Source organism: Mauremys mutica, chromosome 7 (genome assembly GCF_020497125.1).
Source record: "Mauremys mutica isolate MM-2020 ecotype Southern chromosome 7, ASM2049712v1, whole genome shotgun sequence".
Lineage (NCBI taxonomy): Eukaryota > Metazoa > Chordata > Testudines > Geoemydidae > Mauremys > Mauremys mutica.
In genome coordinates this window covers 50,179,815-50,199,426 of record NC_059078.1, presented here as the reverse complement: position 1 = coordinate 50,199,426, position 19,612 = coordinate 50,179,815, and the positions used below count along the sequence as shown (strand labels likewise).

The following is a 19,612-nucleotide window of genomic DNA, read 5'->3' as shown; positions in this document are numbered from 1 at the left end:
ACACAACAACATAGCTGCAAGCTGGAGAAGCATCCTGAGTTACGTTGTGAGTGCATCAACCAACCCTCAATGCCTCAGAATTTCCTCCTTTGCTAACAGCTACTCAGAGGCAGGGCCGACGACGGGTGGGGGAAAGCCAGTACAAATTACTGGAGCCCGGCAGTCCGGAAGGGGGCCCGGGGCCCGGCTTCGTCGACCATGTTTAGCTTGTCCACCCTTGCTGGGGGGCCTGAAAATTTTTTTTCACCAGGGCCTGAACCTGCTCTTGGCGGCCCTGCTGAGAGGCGACTGGCAGCAGGATGGGAGGGGTGCCTGGAGCCCTCACTTAGGCTCTGATTTCAGAGTCTGGCAAGAAGCCTTTAACATTGCAACAAAATCTGTGTTTAAAAGAATTTCAAGTATATTAGGGTGCTTGGCTGGGTGGGAGGGGGGAAGAAACTTCAGTCAAAGATTGCAAACCTCAGTGGCCTCAGGTTAGGCAACCAGAGTAGGTGACCTGCTTTTCAGAGCAGTTGAGGGCTTCCAAGCCCCAATGGAAAATACGGCAGCTGCGAGTGCTCAGCACTCGGGGGAGGAGGGGGTTAGGACCAATTATGTGCCTCCCTATGGATTTAGGTGCTTCAGGGCAAACACCTAAATTTGGAAACATTTTACTGTACTACTACTGATGAGGCTCAGAGCGGGGGAGGGGGCACCACAGTCCGTTAACCATAGCTGAAAGTCACTCAAGTGAAATGCCACAAATGGGCAGCAACACAAAAAAACCCCACCCTTAGCTCCACCTACTGCGCTGGGAAAATGAAGCCTCAGAGAGTTGCAGCCGGCCCCACCCTTCCTCTATTTTTATGCAACCCTCGAAAACAGAAGAAAAAGTTGCTGAGCCCTGCCCCAGTAAATTTTTCCTGCAAGAGGCCAGTTCACAAGGGGTGGGGGAGGGGCCTCCAAAAAGGTCAGTTACAAACAAAAATAAAAGCCACACACAACCCACTTGTAATCCCTTTGATCCAGGCACCGGGAAGGAGCTGAGGAGCGGTTACATGTCATTATTGGCCGGGGGGGGGGGGTCTGTTTTTTAAGACACACCCACTGAGAGCTTGTAACTGTCCATGTAGACAGTAAAAGAAAAGCAGCCACTGAATACAATTCCAAAAAATGTTCTGAAGTAACTAGATAGCTGACATTTCAGACTCTTAACAACTATAAAAATCGTACTTAAAAATAAAAGATTGAACTCCATATACTGAAGATGGCTTATTTGTACATCTAATTCAGCAACTACATCAATTTCTCCCATCCCTCACTTTCACCTCCCCCCGAAAAGTTATGCAACTAACTGCCCAAGAGTTCATTCTTATTTTTGGTAGGACACCACATCTCAGCCAAGTTAGCAGAGTGATAACATCCAAAGAACAGGACTGTTTTTTAAAAAAGTTATTTTGGCATGCATTCAGACAGACAATCAAGTCCAGTACAACATCAGGAAACAAATAAAAATTATAACAGGCAAAATTCTACAGAAAATTGTAGGGTGGATGTGAAATTAATCTAAGTAATATATTACTGCACAATACTTCCCCCCCACACACCCAAACATAGAACTACTTGCCTCATCAGATGCTACAACAAAAAAAAACCTTCACAATCTAAAAATAACTTGGGTGTCTGGGAGAAAGCCAATATCCACTTACTTAGGTTCACTGTCATCTGTAAACAAAATGGACCAAAGATAACTCAGAACTCCAGAGGTAACTGAACTTTAGCAGCTGGGCTGGAATTTTCCTACTCTCAACTCAGTATGATGTTTTGTTTTAAATGATGGAGCTTCATGTAGGTTGTAGAGGGAGAGAGGTATTGTATTACTAGGGGACCCCAAAAGGACTAGTTTTAATGGAAATAACTAGAAAAATTATCTGCAGCATTTGCTGAGTGCTAAAATCTGTTCCTGGAAAAATATACTGACTGTTTTACAATAATAAAGTGTTATACTTGGCAGAGGGATAAATAGAAAAATCTATTTAAAATCCTAAGTGGGAAGTTTAAGAAGGCTTCAGTAGCTCAGGGAATGAAGCTGCCAGGAAGATTAGAGGGACATCACCAAAAAAAAAAAAAAGAGAGAGACTTAAAAAGTAGTTTCAGGTACCGCACTTTACCCCAGAAGTCCCTTGCCAGTTATTGTGGATTTACAAGCATATTTTCCTGTTTTTAAAAACAGTTTTCCTCTCCTGGTTGCTGTGGAAAAGAGCCACACAAACAACTGACTATACAGCTCTGCACTTGACAACAGTTTGCATCTAGTTTGTTTCACTACCTAAAAAATAAATCTTCAAAACTGGAAAGGGAGAGAACAGCTCATCAGTTCCAGTATCTTAGGTGTTGTTATAACAGAAGCTCTACTCCCTACATGCAGCTGGACAGAAGCATGTGCCAGCCAACTCTTCTATCCCAGAGAGGATCCAAGCTGCCACAAAGGAGATCAGGGGCTGTCCGTTGCCCCACCCCTTCCTCAGACGCTTTTCTGGGTCCTACTCCCCATAAGATGAAACTCGAATCCCTTCCTCTGCTGCTCTTCATGACCTTCCCAAGAAGCTGCATGAAACTTACGTGACCAATAGATTCACTTCTGCCCACAGGGTTCTGAGCTGAAGCAGCTAAACTGTCCTGAATCATGTTAACTTCAGCCTGATGCAGCTTGGCAAAGCTCTGAGCAATAGCAAAAGTACTGGAGCTGCCTGCAGACTGAGGAAGGCAAAAAACACACAGAAAAGTTTCCTATTAAAATGGGGATTCTTCAGGCACTGATAAAATTTAACATGAAAAACAATAGCTCTGAGAGGGTGTAACATATGCAGAGGTATTTGCCTGAGTCTGCAGAGAGCTTGAGACAACAGCTCTGAATTGCATGTCTTCACTGCAGAGTTAACTCCAGTTACCTACACCCAAGTTCAAGTGAAAGCAGCAACCCTGCAAACTAAGCAGTGATTTGCTGTGTCCACACAGGCGGTGCACTCACTCATGGGTGGCATTACGACTTCTGGGAGCACATCCCATGGTTCTTTGCATGTGGGAGAACCTGTCTGTCCTTTCTGGGCACACTGGGAAAATTGTGGGAAGGCACTGCTGCATTAGAAGTGCTCAGTTAGCACTAGCCTGCATCCACACTACAGAGTGGTCAATCAGCAGCCAACTAGATGTGCTCACTCAATTTTGGCCTATATAACCTCTCAGGCCAACAACATGATTCAGCATGCTTGCAAATTATGGGCAACACTCAAGTTCACTACGCAGTAAAGACAAACCCTTAAAGGGGGGAAGCTTCCCTGGGCGTAACCAGCGCAGCAATATATGCCTGAGGTTGCAAAGAGCCTGAGACAATAGCTCTGAGCCCCAATTATGCCTATGAGGTATGACATCATCTAAATAAATCTACAAGAACTATAAGACTACAAGAACTATACTGGATGGAGACCGTTTAAAAGGTAATAGTTTAAAAAAACCAAGAACTCTTCAGTCGAGGATCAACCAGAAATTAAATCCACTTGTTCATTTATTTATTTATTTTTAAATCACTAAAGATAATGTCAACAAAACAGAACAAATGTCACAGGGCAGTGGTCTGCTACTGCTAGAGAAAGGGCGATTCATTTATTTGAGCGAAAGGTTGAGGCATAGCCAAGATGTTTATTTTTACAAGCAGGAGACAGATATGCTGCACTAATATGTTCAGTTTCAATTACTTGAATTCTGATATTCCAAATGATTGATGAAGATACAATTATTTGCCTGAGGGATGCTGGAGCAGTGAAGTGAAGTTTTTCCTACTGTATCATTATGGAATAGTTACACTGAGATTGGTTTAGACATGGCTGGACATGTGACTAAACAAAGACAGCTTAGCCATTAAACAAAACCTTTAAGTATACTATACTTTTTGAACAAGCAAATTTCTGAATGGCAAGAAGAATTAAAACTTACTAGTGGCTGTCAGCCATCCAGTAACCTTAACAGCCATCAGACTTACATTCTAAGGCCAGAAAGGACCACTGTGATCATCCAGTCTGACCTCCTGTGTGACACAGGCCAGAGAACTGCCCCCAAATAATTCCTGTTAGAACTAAAGCAGATCTTTTAGAAAAATATCCAACTATACACTTACATCGGTATCACTATACATCACTCAGGGTTGTGAAAAATCCACCCCGAGTGATGCGATTATACCGACCTAACCCCTGGTGTAGGCGGCGCTATGTTGACAGAATGGCTCCTCCCCTCAACATAGCTACCTCCTCTCACGGAGATGGATTAATTAGGTTGATGGGACATGCTCTTCCTTTGGTGGTATAGTGTCTTCACTGAAGAGCTGTGCTGCTGCAGTGTTTTAAATGTACTCCTGCCCTTGATTTACAAATTTCCAGTGATGGAGAATGCACCACAGCTCAGGATAACTTGTTCCAGAGGTTAATTACTCTCCCTGTTAAAAAGTTTCACTATTTCCAGTCTGAATTTGTCTAGCTTCATCTTCCAGCCAATGGATCTTGTTATATCTTTGTATGCTAGACTGAAGAGCCCATTATGACAGTTTAGTTCCCCATGTAGGTACTTGCAGACTGTGACCAAGTCACACCTCTTTGTTAGGCTACATAGATTGAGCTCTGGGAGTCCACCACTTTAAGGCATGGTGGGTGAGGTAGTATCTTTTGTTGGACCAACTTCTGTTGGTGAGAGAGACAAGCTAAAGCCACACAGAGCTGTTCCTCAGGAAGAGAGCTGAAGAGCAGCTCTGTGTCGCTTGAAAGCTTGGTCCAATAAAAGATATTACCTCACCCACAGTCTCCCTAATATCCTGGGACCGACATGGCTATAAGCACTGCATATTATAAGGCATGTTTCCAATCCATTAATCATTCTCCATTTGTGGAACTGTAGATCTCAGACCATCTGATTGAGACAATATTATTTAACTCTATTTTGCATATGTTCATGCCTTACTCAGCTGTAGGAAGTATATATATTGTATACACACACCCACTCATTAACTGTGTCTACAGGCCAAAGATTTTTTTTCCAAAATAAGCAGTGACAAAAATCTGATAAAAACAATGTTCTAGCAACACCACTGCCTCCAGCAAGATGGAGAACACCACCACCTATTCAAACTGAAGCATATGTTCTTTAACGTGATTAAGTCCATGAGTATCACTGTGTCTGTTTGAAGCTGCTCTGCTAAAACTAGTTATGTTTTCCTACTGGGTAAATGTGCCAAAGAATTTAGTTATCCTTGTAGTAAAATTTAGAAAACTGTATGGCACGCAGTTTAGTTTGCACTGCCACAGAAATTAGCCCTGATGAACTGTTGAATCCCAGATGTCCTGGTGGTTCCAGTTTTCTCCCAGTTTTGTTATAAGACAGCAATTACTATCGCTGATCCAAAATGTTAATTCTGCTACAATATTCCACTACCTTCACGGTTTCTGGAAAAAATAATGTCTCCCATGCTTCTGGAAAGCATACTTGGGCTGAGATGAATAGCTAGGGCCTTTGCTTTCTTCAACTCCTCGTCAGCAAGGTGTATTTTTGGGGTTTTTTTTATTTTCTCTAGTAAATGAAGCCAACTTTCACATCTGAACTGATATAAAACCCTTCATCCACAGAGATATCAAAAACTTCTGGGCACAACCAGAGTTACTAAACTAATTATAAAGAAGCCATTAAGAGAAAGGAATTATTTCCATCACTCCTCCCCAGAGGCAGAGCTTAGATCTCAATTAAAATAGCTCATATTGCTCAGACACATAAGGGACTGACCTACAGGGAGAGCTGCGTGTCAGAGTGTCAAGGGCTGGTTTTCTGAGAATGGAAATTTAACAAGAGAATGCATCCAAATCTGCAGCAAGTAATAGCACAAGTGAAACTCTCCACCCTATTTTAAGGTCAGCAAAATTCAACAAAGCTTTTCTCTTTGGTAACAGGGGGTATTTCTCATTGGCTTTGGAAATCGTTTCCAAAGCCAACTGAACAGTCTTTGGTTGTACTTATTTTTAGCTAAAGACTCAACCTTGGAACAAAGCTGCATAGCCATTTTTTTCTAATGCTAACATTCCTTAAGGAGAGAGATGGAAAGTCTTACAATAATTTAGAATTACTAACCAAAGTCTGCCCTTTTTAAAAAACATTTTTCCCCTTGTGCAGCAGTCTATTTTTGACACTGAATGATGGGCAAATTCAAGGGTGAACCCCACCAAAGGAAGCTTCTGGGATGGAGCGCGCTTGATTTAAAGTGGCCACAAGTTTTGTTTTGGTAATTTATGGCCCACTGGAATAAACCACTAAAACACTAATAAACTTCTAATTAGGGCTGTCAAGCAATTAAAAAAATTGTGATTAATCTCACTGATAAATAATATAATACCACTTATTTAATTTTTGATGTTTTCTACGTTTTCACAATGTCTCCTGAAAATGAGAACAGATATTTGCATGGCACTTTTGTAGTTAGCATTTTAAGGTATTTACATGCCAGATATGCTAAACATTTGTATGCTCCTTCATGCTTCAACCACCACTCCAGAGGACATGCATCCATGCTGATGATGGGTTCTGCAGCAGTGCAGACTAGCGCATGTTCATTTTCATCATCCAAGTCAGATGACACCAGCAGAAGGTTGATTTTCTTTTTTTGGTGGTTCAGGTTCTGTAGGTTCCACATTGGAGTGTTGCTCTTTTAAGGCTTCTGAAAGCATGCTCCACACCCTGTCCCCATCAGATTTTGGACGGCACTTCAGATTCTTAAACCTTGGGTCGAGTGCTGAGCTATCTTTAGAAATCTCACATTGGTATCTTCTTTGTGTTTTGTCAAATCTGCAGTGAAAGTGTTCTGAAAACAAACATGTGCTGGGTCATCATCAGAGACTGCTATAACATGAAATATATGGCAGAACGCGGGTAGAACAGAGCAGGAGACTTACAATTCTTCGCCCAAGGACTTTGGTCACAAATTTAATTAACACACTATTTTTTTAACGAGTGTCATCAGCATGGAAGCATGTCCTCTGGAATGGTGGCTGAAGCATGAAGGAGCATACAAATGTTTGGCATATCTGGCATGTAAATACCTTAAAATGCTAGCTACAAAAGTGCCATGCAAATACCTGTTCTCATTTTCAGGAGACATTGTGAATAAGAAGTGGGCAGAATTATCTCCCATAAACATAAACAAACTTTTCTGTCTTAGCAATTGGCTGAACAAGAAGTAGGACTGAGTGGACTTGTAGGGTCTAAAATTTTACATTATTCAAAAACAAAACATGTTTGTAACTTGCACTTTCACGATAAAGAGATTGCACTACAGTACTTGTATGAGGTGAACTGAAATATACTATTTATTTTGTTTATCATTTTTATAGTGCAAATATTTGTAATAAAAATATAAAGTGAGCACTGTACATTTTGTATACTGTGTTGTAATTGAAATATATTTGAAAATGTACAAAAAAATCAAAATATTTAATTTCAATTGGTATTCTATTAACAGTGTGATTAAAACTGCAATAAATTGTGATTAATTTTTTTTAAATCACAATTAATTTTTTGAGTTAATCCCATGAGTTAACTGCAATTAATCAACAGCCCTACTTCTAATGAATGTTTGTGTGAATAGTCTAAGCAAACATCCATGATTTCAGAGAGGAAAGAAGGACGGCGATCATAGGGCACCGTTTAAAACCAAGCCATCAGAAAGCATTACCTAATGCCTCCCTAACATGTTTGTTGGAGCTGAAATGGCAGATTAAATTTTCCAGGCAAGCGGTGCACAATGAGATTTAGGACTAGTCTACACTGGCAGCGCTTTAACATGGCTTGTCTGGTCATGGCACAGCTCTGAGAGAGAGAGCTCTCCCCGTGCTCTTAAAAAAAAAAAAAAACGCCACGAGGGGCGCAGCTCCCAGCACTGGTGCACAGTCTACACTGGTGCTTAATCTACACTGGTGCTTTACAGCACTGAAACTTGCTGTGTTTTTTCACACCCCTGAGCAAGATAGTTGCAGTGCTGTAAATTGCCAGTGTAGACAAGCCCTTAGCTAAACGACTATTCTAGTTTGCCAAAGCTCTGGTGCAAAATATTCAAGACAAGAGAAGCCTTTTAAGCCTGTTTGAATGCACATGAAGAGCAGGAAGAGAGTTAGTTCTGATTTGACAGAGGATTTGTTGAGACCTCAGTCCAGTCTTTAGCCACAACACACAAAAGCCACCGTGTTCGCTGAAAAGTATTAATTTGAGCTTGTACAAGAAGTTGGTTCTCTGATCACTGCAGCTGCTCTCCCCAAAGCAGACAAATGTCCTGATAAAACGTGGTACTGCCCTCTGCTCCAGAGGCTCACAAAGCAATAGCTCATAGCAGTCTGATAGAGTAAGATCTTTCATCACAACACAACTTGATTATTTTGGGGGGGGTAGGTTTTTTTGGGCGGGGGGAGGGAGAGAATCCATCTAAAAACTGGAACGCTAAGAAGAAAGTATGTGAATTGAGTATTAGAACCATACCAGCATCACTTTGTAAAGACAGCAGACCCAGTGAAAAAATAAATCCAGACTTCAGTCACTGGTATTAGAAGGCTTACAATAATGATTACAATTAACAATAATGATCTCATGACACAGGAGTTTTCCTTGACTTATCTTTAATGTACATACATCTGCCATTACCAGCCTGCCTGGGACAGTCCATCTGCCAGCATCACTTAGACATGCATACTTTCAGCCTCGTAATGAGGAACATCTTCTGGCATACAACTAACAGACCAAACATCAGATTCTCTTCACCACTGATTTCTCACTCACAGACTCAGGGCAGAAGGGACCATTATGATTATCTAGTCTGACCTCCTGCACAATGCAGGCCACAGAATCTCACCCACCCACTCCTGTATCAAACCTGTCTCTGAGCCATTGAAGTCTTCAAATCATGGTTTAAAGCAGGGGTCGGCAACCTTTCAGAAGTGGTGTGCCGAGTCTTCATTTAGTCACTCTAATTTAAGGTTTCGCATGCCAGTAATACATTTTAATATTTTTAGAAGGTCACTTTCTATAAGTCTATAATATATAACTAAACTATTGTTGTATGTAAAGTAAATAAGGTTTTTTAAATGTTTAAGAGGCTTCACTTAAAATTAAATAAAATGCAGAGTCCCCCCCCCCCCCCCCAGACCAGCGGCAGGACCTGGGAAGTGTGAGTGCCACTGAAAATCAGCTCTGCCTACCCCTGGTTTAAAGGCTTCAAGGTGCAGAGAATCTTCCAGCAAGTGACCCGTGCCCCACGGTGCAGAGGAAGGCGAAAAACCCCCAGGGCTTCTGCCAATCTGCTGTGGAGGAAAATTCCTTCCCGACCCCAAATATGGTGATCAGCTAAACCCTGAGCATGTGGGCAAGACTCACCAGCCAGACACCCAGGAAAGAATTCTCTATAGTAACTCAGATCCCACCCCATCTAACATCCCATTACAAGCCATTGGGCATATTTACCGCTAGTAGTCAAAGATGAATTAATTGCCAACATTAGGCTATCCCATTATACCATCCCCTCCATAAACTTATCAAGCTTAGTCTTGAAGCCAGATATGTCTTTTGACCCCACTATTCCCCTTGGCAGGCTGTTCCAGAACTTCACTCCTCTAAAGGTTAGAAACCTTTATCTAATTTCAAGTCTAAACTTCCTGATAGCCAGTTTATATCCATTTGTTCTTGTGTCCACATTGGTACTGAGCTTAAATAATTCCTCTCCCTCCCTGGTATTTATTCCTCTATATATTTATAGAGAGCAATCATATCTCCCCTCAGCCTTCTTTTGGTTAGGCTAAACAAGCCAAGCTCTTTGAGTCTCCTTTCATATGACAGGTTTTCCATTCCTCGGATCATCCTAGTAGCTCTTCTCTGTACCTGTTCCAGTTTGAATTCATCCTTCTTAAACATGGGAGACCAGAACTGCACACAGTATTTCAGATGAAGTCTCACCAGTGCCTTGTATAATGGTACTAACCCCTCCTTATCTCTACTGGAAATACCTCGCCTGATGCATCAAGGTCAAGCCAGTTTTCATCCTGGAACTGCTTGCTAAGTCCCAGAGACTCCTCAGTTATACAGTCACTCTTTAAAAGTCTATTAAAATATGTGCTTGTTATAGGAATTTACTGATGAGATTCACCCTGCTGTAACTGACCCAAAATTAACAACTGTGCTCAGAAATTACAAAATTAACATTACAATTAATCACAATCTAGGCAGTAAGGTGTCTTCTGTGACTGCGTCACTTACTGCTATTCTCAGTAAAGAGCAATCTGTTTGTGCAATGACTTCAAGTTAATTTGAAAGTATTTTGCAGACATGTCTCAGCTTAAATATAGGGCAATAATGACTCAAGTCTTCAGCACTATTTACACTTGAACAGCTGCTAGAAAGAAAAAATGTCTTGCTCCACTTTTGAATTTAGAGCCCCACACCAAGATCAGAATCATATTTTGTAAGTACTCTCCACTTCAGAAGGCAAGGATCATTTGGATCCTTCCTTTTTCTCCCCCACCCCCATCGTTTCCAACATAAAGATACAATTTGGGAATAAATAATTCATTCCACACTGGACATCCAAAACCAAGCACTGTATAACCGAGGGCAAAATACACAAATTCACTCAAAGCTGCCAAGACATTTTCTTCCCTTTAATTTTGTAGCCAACAGGTAGCAGTCAAAAACAGATGGTCATTTTGGCAGCAATCCTGCAAACGTGACATCCACCATCTTGGCCCACACACCAGAGACTGAACTGGGTACCTCCAGGGCTAAAAACAGGAGATTTTACAGTTTGAGCTAAAGAGCCAAGGCTACCTAGTTGGGGGCTGCAACAACTCAGATCCTCAGTGACAGGCACAAAGGGGGGGGGGGGGGGGGGCCTGTAACACACACTGACCAGCCCTTACACCAATGTGTGCACACCCATGCTTAACTTTACATATCAGTAGTTCTACTAACTCCAACAGCAGTCATTGTGTGAATAAAGTGAAGCACATGACTAAGTGCTTGCAGGATGGAGGCCTTTGTTAGTAAATGAGTTACTGTAAACAGCCACAGCAAAGGACATGGCTACAGCCCCGCTTAAACTGAGAACACATATAGTAGTGAAGCACGAGGAATATTATTACCTGTAAATTAACCATGTGCATCATTTGCATTTTGCAAAACTCATGCCCTGGTTTCACATTTAATATTCAGTGTAAAAGTGATTATCCCAAAAAAAATTTGCTGCAAGCATCCATTTCAGCTAGAGAATTTTACCAAAACTAGCAAAAATGCTACAGTAGTGCTCTACAAACAGGTTTCCTGTTGTCTTTACTCTAACACAGGTGGAAATCCAAATCCAAAAGGTGTCTGCCACTTTGTAAGTTATTTTTAGTTTATGGGTGAAGCTGCTGCCCTCTGCCTTATTTATCCAGTGAATTCACCTAGCCAGCTGTAAATCCACAGGCAATCACAAGCATGTTTATCTTACAAATTATGCAGGCCAAGAGATGCTAGACTCGTATAAGAGAAAATTCACTGGAAAAAAAAAAAAAGTCAAGCATGGATTTTTGTTTTGCTACTAAAAGTACTACAGGCACCTCGTTCTGCAGCTTTATTATTAAATATTTAGGAGTTATGGGAAGCCGGGGGTTAAAAGAGGCTACAAGAAACAACGTTTTAGTTCTGCTGCTTTACTTGACCCATTTATTTCTAAAGGGAAAAAAAAAGATGCAAGACTAGGCCTGGATCCTTCACACCCAAAAATAAGGTTACATGAATATGTGTAGGACTTCTCCCCACCTAAGTCCCCAATCCTGTAAACAGACCCCCATACCTGCACAGAGCCCCAATTAAGTCAATGGAGCTACCCTGGTGTCCACCCACATGGATCCTGATTGCAGGATCTGGGCCTAAAATATTAATGGCATTAAGAAATCTTGCATTCCAGTTGGTAGGTGCTGATGATATCAGCACATCACACCAACACAGGAATCAGATCTAATTTGTTTACTGAAATCCCTCTAAAAAAGCATCAGTGTATCTCCACTGTCCTCAAATAAGACCATGGACTCTCCTAGCGGGAGTATATACATTGTTGGCACTTAACCAATATTAAATAAGTCAAGAAGTCACTGTTGTGTTGATAAAATAACAACGCTATATTGACTAGAGCTGCTCAGATGTTAATTATGTAGTTACTAATGCAAGGTTGTGTTTAAAGAAACGAGCCTGCCTGATTTCATCATTGTTTCCTGCCACTGTTTCCTCTATTTCAAAAATCCACAAGACAGACATTTTCTAAACGGCTTTGCCATCACATGCTTCTCTCCTTCCATCCTATGTCTCCTAATCACCTCTTGTCCCAACCCACCCCACATCTTCCAGTTTGCCATCCCATCTGGGCTTCCCCACGCTGTGTGGGAGTATCACGTAAATATGGCATTTAAATATTAAAATGTATCACGTAATATGGCATTTAAAAGGCTAAATGAGGAATCACTCTTACTGGGAATTTCAGAAGCAGAATAAAATCCAACACTGCTCAGTGCAGCAGGGTTCACCTCACAGTCCACAGTGCCCCCCAAATCAAGCAGGAAGAAAGTGTTTTCAATTTCCCCCCACAAGTTCCATCACCCTGAGCACCCGCTGTCTCCAACTCTCCCTCCCCCCCAAGCAGTCCATCCCCAACCACAGTTGACAGGGATCCTAACTCTTCTTCAACATCATCTGCATTGGTGTGGGAGAGGGCAAAGCTTTCCCCTCCACACAATTACTCTGCAGAGGGGCTGGAAAACACAAGGCAGGGTGTATAGCTGCACAAGGGTGGAGTTCTGAAACTGGCAGAGGGTATTTGGGGAGTTGCATTCAAATGGATGCAGCTGAAGAACATGTTTGGAGGGTATGTGGTAGCTGGAATGTGGACAAGGCTTCAGGGAGGGTGGTGGGTTTGGACGGGATGGAGTATTTCAGAACATGGAAATGTTGGGCTGACAGAGGAATGGGTATTCTTTGGGGAGGCATGGACAGCTGGGGGTGTGGAGATAAGCGGCTGGCTTTTCCAGAGAAAAAGAGTAGCTGAAGGGAGGGAGTGGGGTAATAGGCAGTTGGGGAAGGAACAGGTTACATGCGGGGGATCTCTGGGGGAAGATGGGGAATATGGGGAGAGGATGTTCACAGAGGGTTGTACAGAAATTTGTAGGGAAGGATAGGAGTTTGTATTTAATGAGGGTGGGGAGCTTATTTGAGAAGTAGTGAGGAAGCTGTGAGAGGAACTTGGCAGTTGGGGTACATGTAGGGCTGAGGTACAGGCCTCCATATGCCATACCTAGAGGCCTGTGGTATATGGGGCTGAGAAAGAGGTGGGGGCCTGTGATATCTGAAGATTGGAACTGAGGGTTTTCATCTAGGGTGGGGCATATGGTATCTAGGAGGAAGTAGAAGTATCTGGGAGGACTGTCATGTATGGGGGTGGAGGCTGAAGTTGTATCTAGTGGGGGCTGTTATATGGGGGTATTACTAGGGAGTCTGATATATAAAAGGTGTGTGGACTGTTGCATAAGGGGTGTAAGTGTATGAAAGGGGGTCATGGGCTGGATGGTCTGTGCAGGGGTATACTGAGAGGGTCTGAGTGGGTGGGGTTTATCAAGGGGGTGTGTTAGGGGAGATGTATGGGGCGTAGGCTGTACCTAGGGAGGTATATCACACGTTCGCTGAGATGTACCTAGGCAGCCTGGAAATGCAGTGTGGAGGGCCTGGGGTGCAACACGGGGAAGTACAGGAAGCCACTAGGGTAGGTGCAATGGGCTGTACCTTGGTGTCTGCTAGGCAGGTCACTGGGCAGGATAGACTAAAAGTATGCAGGGTCTGGGTGTGGGCAAAAGGCCCTTGAGAATCATGGAGGGGGGTATTCTGTGGGAGGCAGCAGGCTGGGGGGGGGCCAGGAGTGTCGCTGGGGGGTCTCGGTGGGCCCGAGAGAAGGCTACTAGGGGTGGGGAGCTCGCTCGCTGGGCCGGGCAGGAGGGTGTCGCTGGGCTGGGCCAGGCAGGAGGGTCACTGGGACGGACGGTACCGGGGTACTGGGGGGACACAGGGCAGGGTGGTATCATGGGGGCAAGGCGGGCAGGGGGCTGGCAGGGGTATTGCTAGGCAGGACCGGGGGGCAGGCCCAGAGGGTACGAGGGAAGGGTGTCGCTGCATAGGGTGGTACTGAGGGAATACAGAGTGGCACCACAGGACTGGGAGGGTCACAGGGAAGGCTGGACAAGGAGCTGGTACTGGGCACGGATACCAGGCACGGGGAGGGGGGTGTCACAGGGCAGGGTGTATCAGGCAGTACCAGGGGTTGCAGAGCAGGGTGGTACCACAGGTGCAAGGTAGGCAGGGTGCTGGCAGGCTGGTACCAGCTGGCAGGGGTGTCATCAGGAGGGACCTGGAAACTGGGGGGCTGCAGGGCAGGGTGGTACTGGGGGGGCAAGGCAGGCCGGGGCAGGGAGCTGGCAGGGGGGTACTGGAAGGCGGGGCTGTGGCTGGGGTTCTGTGGGGCCGAGGCGGGCCAAGCAGGGTGCTGGCAGGCTGGTACCAGGCGGCGAGGGTGTCGCTGGGCAGGGCCGGGTGGCAGGCGGCGAGACCAGGAGGGACCGGGGCGGAGGCTGACGAGACGGGACCGGGCGGACCGGGGAGACGCAGGGCGGGCCGGCTGGTACCGGGGGATCGCAGCGCGGAGCGGGGCGGCGCCGGGGGCCGGCGAGGAGGTACCGGGCGGACCAGGGCACCGAGGTGTCGCTGGGCGGGACCGGGCGGCCGCGGGCCGGGGCTCACCCAGCAGCAGCAGTTTGACCTCCCGCGCCGCCTTCTCGCCGTCTTCGCGCAGGTTCTTGTCGATCATCTTGGAGCGCTCGGCCGCCGCCTTGTCCTCGGCGCTCACGGTGCAGCCCATTGCGGGGCCGGGCTGAGGCGGATCCCGGCCGAGTCGGGCTGGTCGCGCGGCGCGAAGATGCGTCCCCTCAGCCTGCCGGCGCCGCTCTGAGTCCAGGGCCGCCCGGCTCGGGGGCGGGGCGGGGCCTCCGGTCGCAGGGCGGGGCCGTTCTGTATGGGGTGTGCTTCGGGGGGAAGGGGTGGGATGGGGTAGCTATGAATGGGGTGGAATGGGTTAGGGGGGTGTCTCTGTATGGGGTGGGTTTGGGGTGCAATGAGTGAGGGTTGTGTGGGGTGGGTTTGGGGTGCAATGGTTTGGTGTGTGGAGGCTCTGTGTGGCATGGTTTGGGTGCAATGGATGGGGGTTGGGGCTCTGTATAGGGTGTGTTTGTGGTGTGGTGGGTGGTTTTGAGAAATGAAGAGGGGTTAGCTCCCTTTTACAGAGAGCCAGCCAGCAGCTATAAAATCCCTCTTAGTAGCTGTTCTATAATTGTACTACCTGTAAAGGGTTAAAAAGTCTCACTGTGATGCATAGGTAAAAGGAAGTGAGTGGGCACCTGGCCAAAAGAGCCTATGGGAAGACTAGAACTTTTTTTAAATAGAAACAAAAAGACTTCTCTTTTATCTGTCTGTTGTTTTCCCCGGGAGAGAGGCAGTCAGGGCAGAGCTATGCTGTGAGAACTTGGGCCAGGCAGGAAAAATTCTTCAGTATCATACCTAGAAACTACTCATTTAAAACCACAGATATGTAAGTAGATCAGGCAATGTCTTGGAAGACTCGATTAGGTTTATCTCTTTTTGTTTCTTTATGGCTTGTGGACTTCTCTGTGCTACCCCCAGATGCTTTTGTTTTCCTTGTAACCTTTAAGCTGGACTTCAAGAGAGTTATTCGTGGTGCTTAATCCTTGTAATTTCTCTTTTAAAATCTAGCAATAGCCTGAGCTTCCAGATGTATTTTTTCTTTTTTTATATATTGATAAAATTTACCTTTTTTAAGAACAAAATTGGATTTTTGTGTTTTAAGAGATTTGTGCACATGTTGTTTAATTAGCTGATGGCAACAACTGATTTCCTTTTTTTTCCCCCTTTCTTTTCTTTCTCAGCTCTTCCCTGGGGTGGGGGGTGAAAGGGCTTGAAGGTACCCCACAAGTGCACCTTCCTGGGCTCTCAAGGGGGGTTCTGCACTTGGGTGGTGGCAGCATCTACCCATCCAAAATCTTTATGGCTCTTTATGGGGTGAATTTGGGGTGCAGTGGGTGGGGTGCAGTGGCTCTATATGGGTTGGGTTTCAGATGCAGTGGCTGAGTGTGGGTGGCTCTTTATAGGGTATTGCCATGGGTGGGGAGTGGGGTGGCTCTGTGTGGGATGGGTTTGGGGTTCATTGGTTGGGGTGGGTGGCTCTATCTGGGGTAGGTTTGGGGTGCATTGGGTGGGTGTTGGTTGGCTCTGTATGGGGTGGGTTTTGGGTGCAGTGGGTGTAGGGTGGGGTAGCTATGAATGGGGTGAGTTTGGGGTGCAGTGTGTGGGGTGAGGTGGCTCTGGCATGGGTGTGGAATGCAATGTGTGGGTGTGGAGTGGCTCTAAATAGGGTGGGTTTGGGGTGTAGTGGGGTGGGGTAGCTCTATATGGGGTTTGTGGTGCAATGGGTGGGGTGGCTCTGTACAGGGTGGATTTAGGGTGCAATGGTTTGGGGTTCTGTGGGGTGGCTCTGTGTGGCGTGGAATGGGTGGGGGTTCAGGGCTCTGTATGGGGTGGGTTTGGAATGCAATTTGTGGGGATGTATGGGGTGGGTGTGAGGTGCATTGGTTGGGTGGCTCTGTTTGGGGTCAGTTTGGGGTGCAATGGGTGGGGTGGGTAGCTCTATGGGGTGGGTTTTGGGTGCAACGGATGGAGGTGGGGTGTCTCTGGGTAGGGTGGATATGGGTTGCAGTGGGTAAGGTGCAGTGGGTTGGGTTTTGGATGCAGTGAGGGTGGGTGGCTCTGTATGGGGTAGCATCATGGGCGGGGGTGGAGTGGGGTGGCTCTACGAGTTGAGTTTGGGATGCAGGGGTTGGGTGGCTCTGTATGGGGTGGATTTTGGGTGCAATGGGTGGGGTCAGTGTCTCTGAATGGGGTGGGTTTGGGGTGCAGTGGGTAGGGGTGGGATGGCTCTTTATGGGTTGGGTTTGGGATGCAGTGGGTGGGCTCTGTACGGAGTAGTGCCACAGGCGAGGGCATGGTGGCTTTATATGGGGTGGGTTTGTGGTGCAGAGGTTGGGTGGCTCTGTATGGGGGGGCTTGGGGTGCAGTGGGTCAGGATGGGGTGGCTCTGTATGGGGTGGGTTCGGTATGCGGTAGGTGGGGTGCGGTGGCTCTATGTGGTGTGTTTGGGTTGCAGTGGGTGGGGGTCATCTGGCTCTGTATGGGGTGGGTTTGGGGAGCAATGGGTGGGGGTGGGCTAGCTCTGCATAGGGTGGGTTTGGGGTGCAGTGGGGTGGCTCTGTATTGGATGAGTTTGGGGTCAATTGGTGCAGAGGCTCTGTATGGGGTGGGTTTGGGGTGCAATCAGTGGGGGTTTACAATGTTGCCATCCCCCATACATTCAAAATCAATATTTTTTTAAAAACCACACATTTGGGGTCCCTTTTAATTACCTTCTGAATTTTGAACCTTTAGGTCTCATTCTTCACAAACCCATAGAACTAGAAACTTCCGTTTTTTTTAAATAAAAGTTCTTATGTAGTCACCTGACTCCAGGAGCTGGGGCTTTAAGAAAAAAATCACGAGACTGACAATAAAATCATCAGAGTCGAAAGAATGTGGTCTTTACTCTATTGAGAGTGGAGGTGCTTTGAGGTTATTTGAGGGAGGGGGGTAAGTCGGGTTGGCTGTGTTTTGAGGTGGTGGCTGTGGGGGGTGCTGGTATAGGATAGAGGCTGTCAGGATGTGGGGGCTCAAGGCTGCGATGGAGGGAGGTTTTGGGGGGCACTGGAAGAATTAGTGGGGATCTCATGACTCCTGGTGGGGCCTGAAGCAGCCTTTCAAGACTGCACACCTTTGAATCATAGAATATCAGGGTTGGAAGGGACCTCAGGAGGTCATCTAGTCCAATCCCCTGCTCAAAGCAGGACCAATCCCCAACTAAAGAGAGAAGGGATAGCTCAGTGGTTTGAGTATTGACCTGCTAAACCCAGGGTTGTGAGTTCAATCCTTGAAGGGGCCATTTAGGGATCTGGGGCAAAAATCTGTCAGAGATGGTACTTGGTCCTGCTATGAAGACAGGGGAGTGGACTCAATGACCTTTCAGGGTCCCTTCCAACTCTGAGATAGGTATATATCTCTATATAATAAATCATCCTAGCCAGGACTTTGTCAAGCCTGACCTTAAAAACCTCTAAGGAAGGAGATTCCACCACCTCCCTAGTGAAAAAGTTTTTCCTAATACCCAACCTCAACCTCCCCCACTGCAACTTGAGACCATTGCTCCTTGTTCTGTCATCTGCCACCATCCTCTTTAGAACCCCTTTCAGTAGCTAAAAGCAGCTATCAAATTCCATCTCATTCTTCTCTTTCACAGACTAAATAAGCCCAGGTCCCTCAGTCTCTCCTCATAAATCATGTGCTCCAGCCCCCTAATCATTTTTGTTGCCCTCCACTGGACTCTTTCCAATTTTTCCACATCCTTCTTGTAGTATGGGGCCTAAATCTGGACACAGTACTCCAGCTGAGGCCTCACCAATGTCGAATAGAGGGGAATGATCACATCCCTCGATCTGCTGGCAATGCTCCTACTTATACAGCCCAAAATGCCATTAGCCTTCTTGGCAACAAGGGCACACTGTTGACTCAAATCCAGCTTCTCGTCCACTGTAACCCCTAGGTCCTTTTCTGCAGAACTGCTGCCTAGCCAGTCGGTCCCTAGTCTGTAGCAGTGCATGGGATTCTTCCGTCGTAAGTGCAGGACTCTGCACTTGTCCTTGTTGAACCTCATCAGATTTCTTTTGGCCCAATCCTCCAATTTGTCTAGGTCCCTCTGTATCCTATCCCTATCCCCCAGCGTATCTACCACTCCTCCCAGTTTAGTGTCATCTGACCTTCTCTGCCTCTGAAAGCACCAAATTTTGGAGAAGAGGAAAATGCTCCAGATTGCAGCTGGGCCTGCTTGCAAATGTCTAGGATTCTGGCTTATGAATAATCAGGGCCGGCTCCAGGCACCAGCTTATCAAGCAGGTGCTTGGGGCGGCAACTCTGGAGAGGGGAAGCACTTTTAGGTATTCGGCGGCAATTCGGCGGAGGGTCCCTCACTGCTGCTCGGAGCGAAGGACCTCCCGCTGAATTGCCGAAGATCGTGATCACGGCTTTTTTTTTTTTTTGGCTGCTTGGGGCGGAAAACCCCTGGAGCCGGCCCTGTAAATAATGGTGGAAACCTTCTGTCATCACAAGTGCTTGGAGAAAGTATCCCACATGCCAGGATAAATCCATCCCTGCTCTTACTGCAGTGAACTTAATAGAACGTCCTCAGTGATTAGTTTGGCTCAGTATTTTTACTGAACTGCAGAAAGGACCTTTGGGGGCAGATTTAATGTGAATCACGGGCCTAATAATCTGTAGGAGTAAATCCCAGACAGTGCATGTGCTGTTAGCTCATTACTATCAGGGCCACAGCTCAGAACCC

At 46.0% G+C, this 19,612-nt stretch overlaps 1 protein-coding gene across 1 annotated transcript in view; it reads right to left on the bottom strand.

Moving 5' to 3' along the window:
- Positions 1-15,084, bottom strand: part of GNAI2 (G protein subunit alpha i2) — a 231,268-nt gene extending 216,184 nt beyond the window's left edge. The window contains exon 1 of the mRNA XM_045023380.1: positions 14,863-15,084. Within this exon, the coding sequence (XP_044879315.1) occupies positions 14,863-14,980 (118 nt within the window). The 5' untranslated portion in view covers positions 14,981-15,084. The remainder of the gene's footprint in view (positions 1-14,862) is intronic.
- Positions 15,085-19,612: the final 4,528 nt, after the last annotated feature.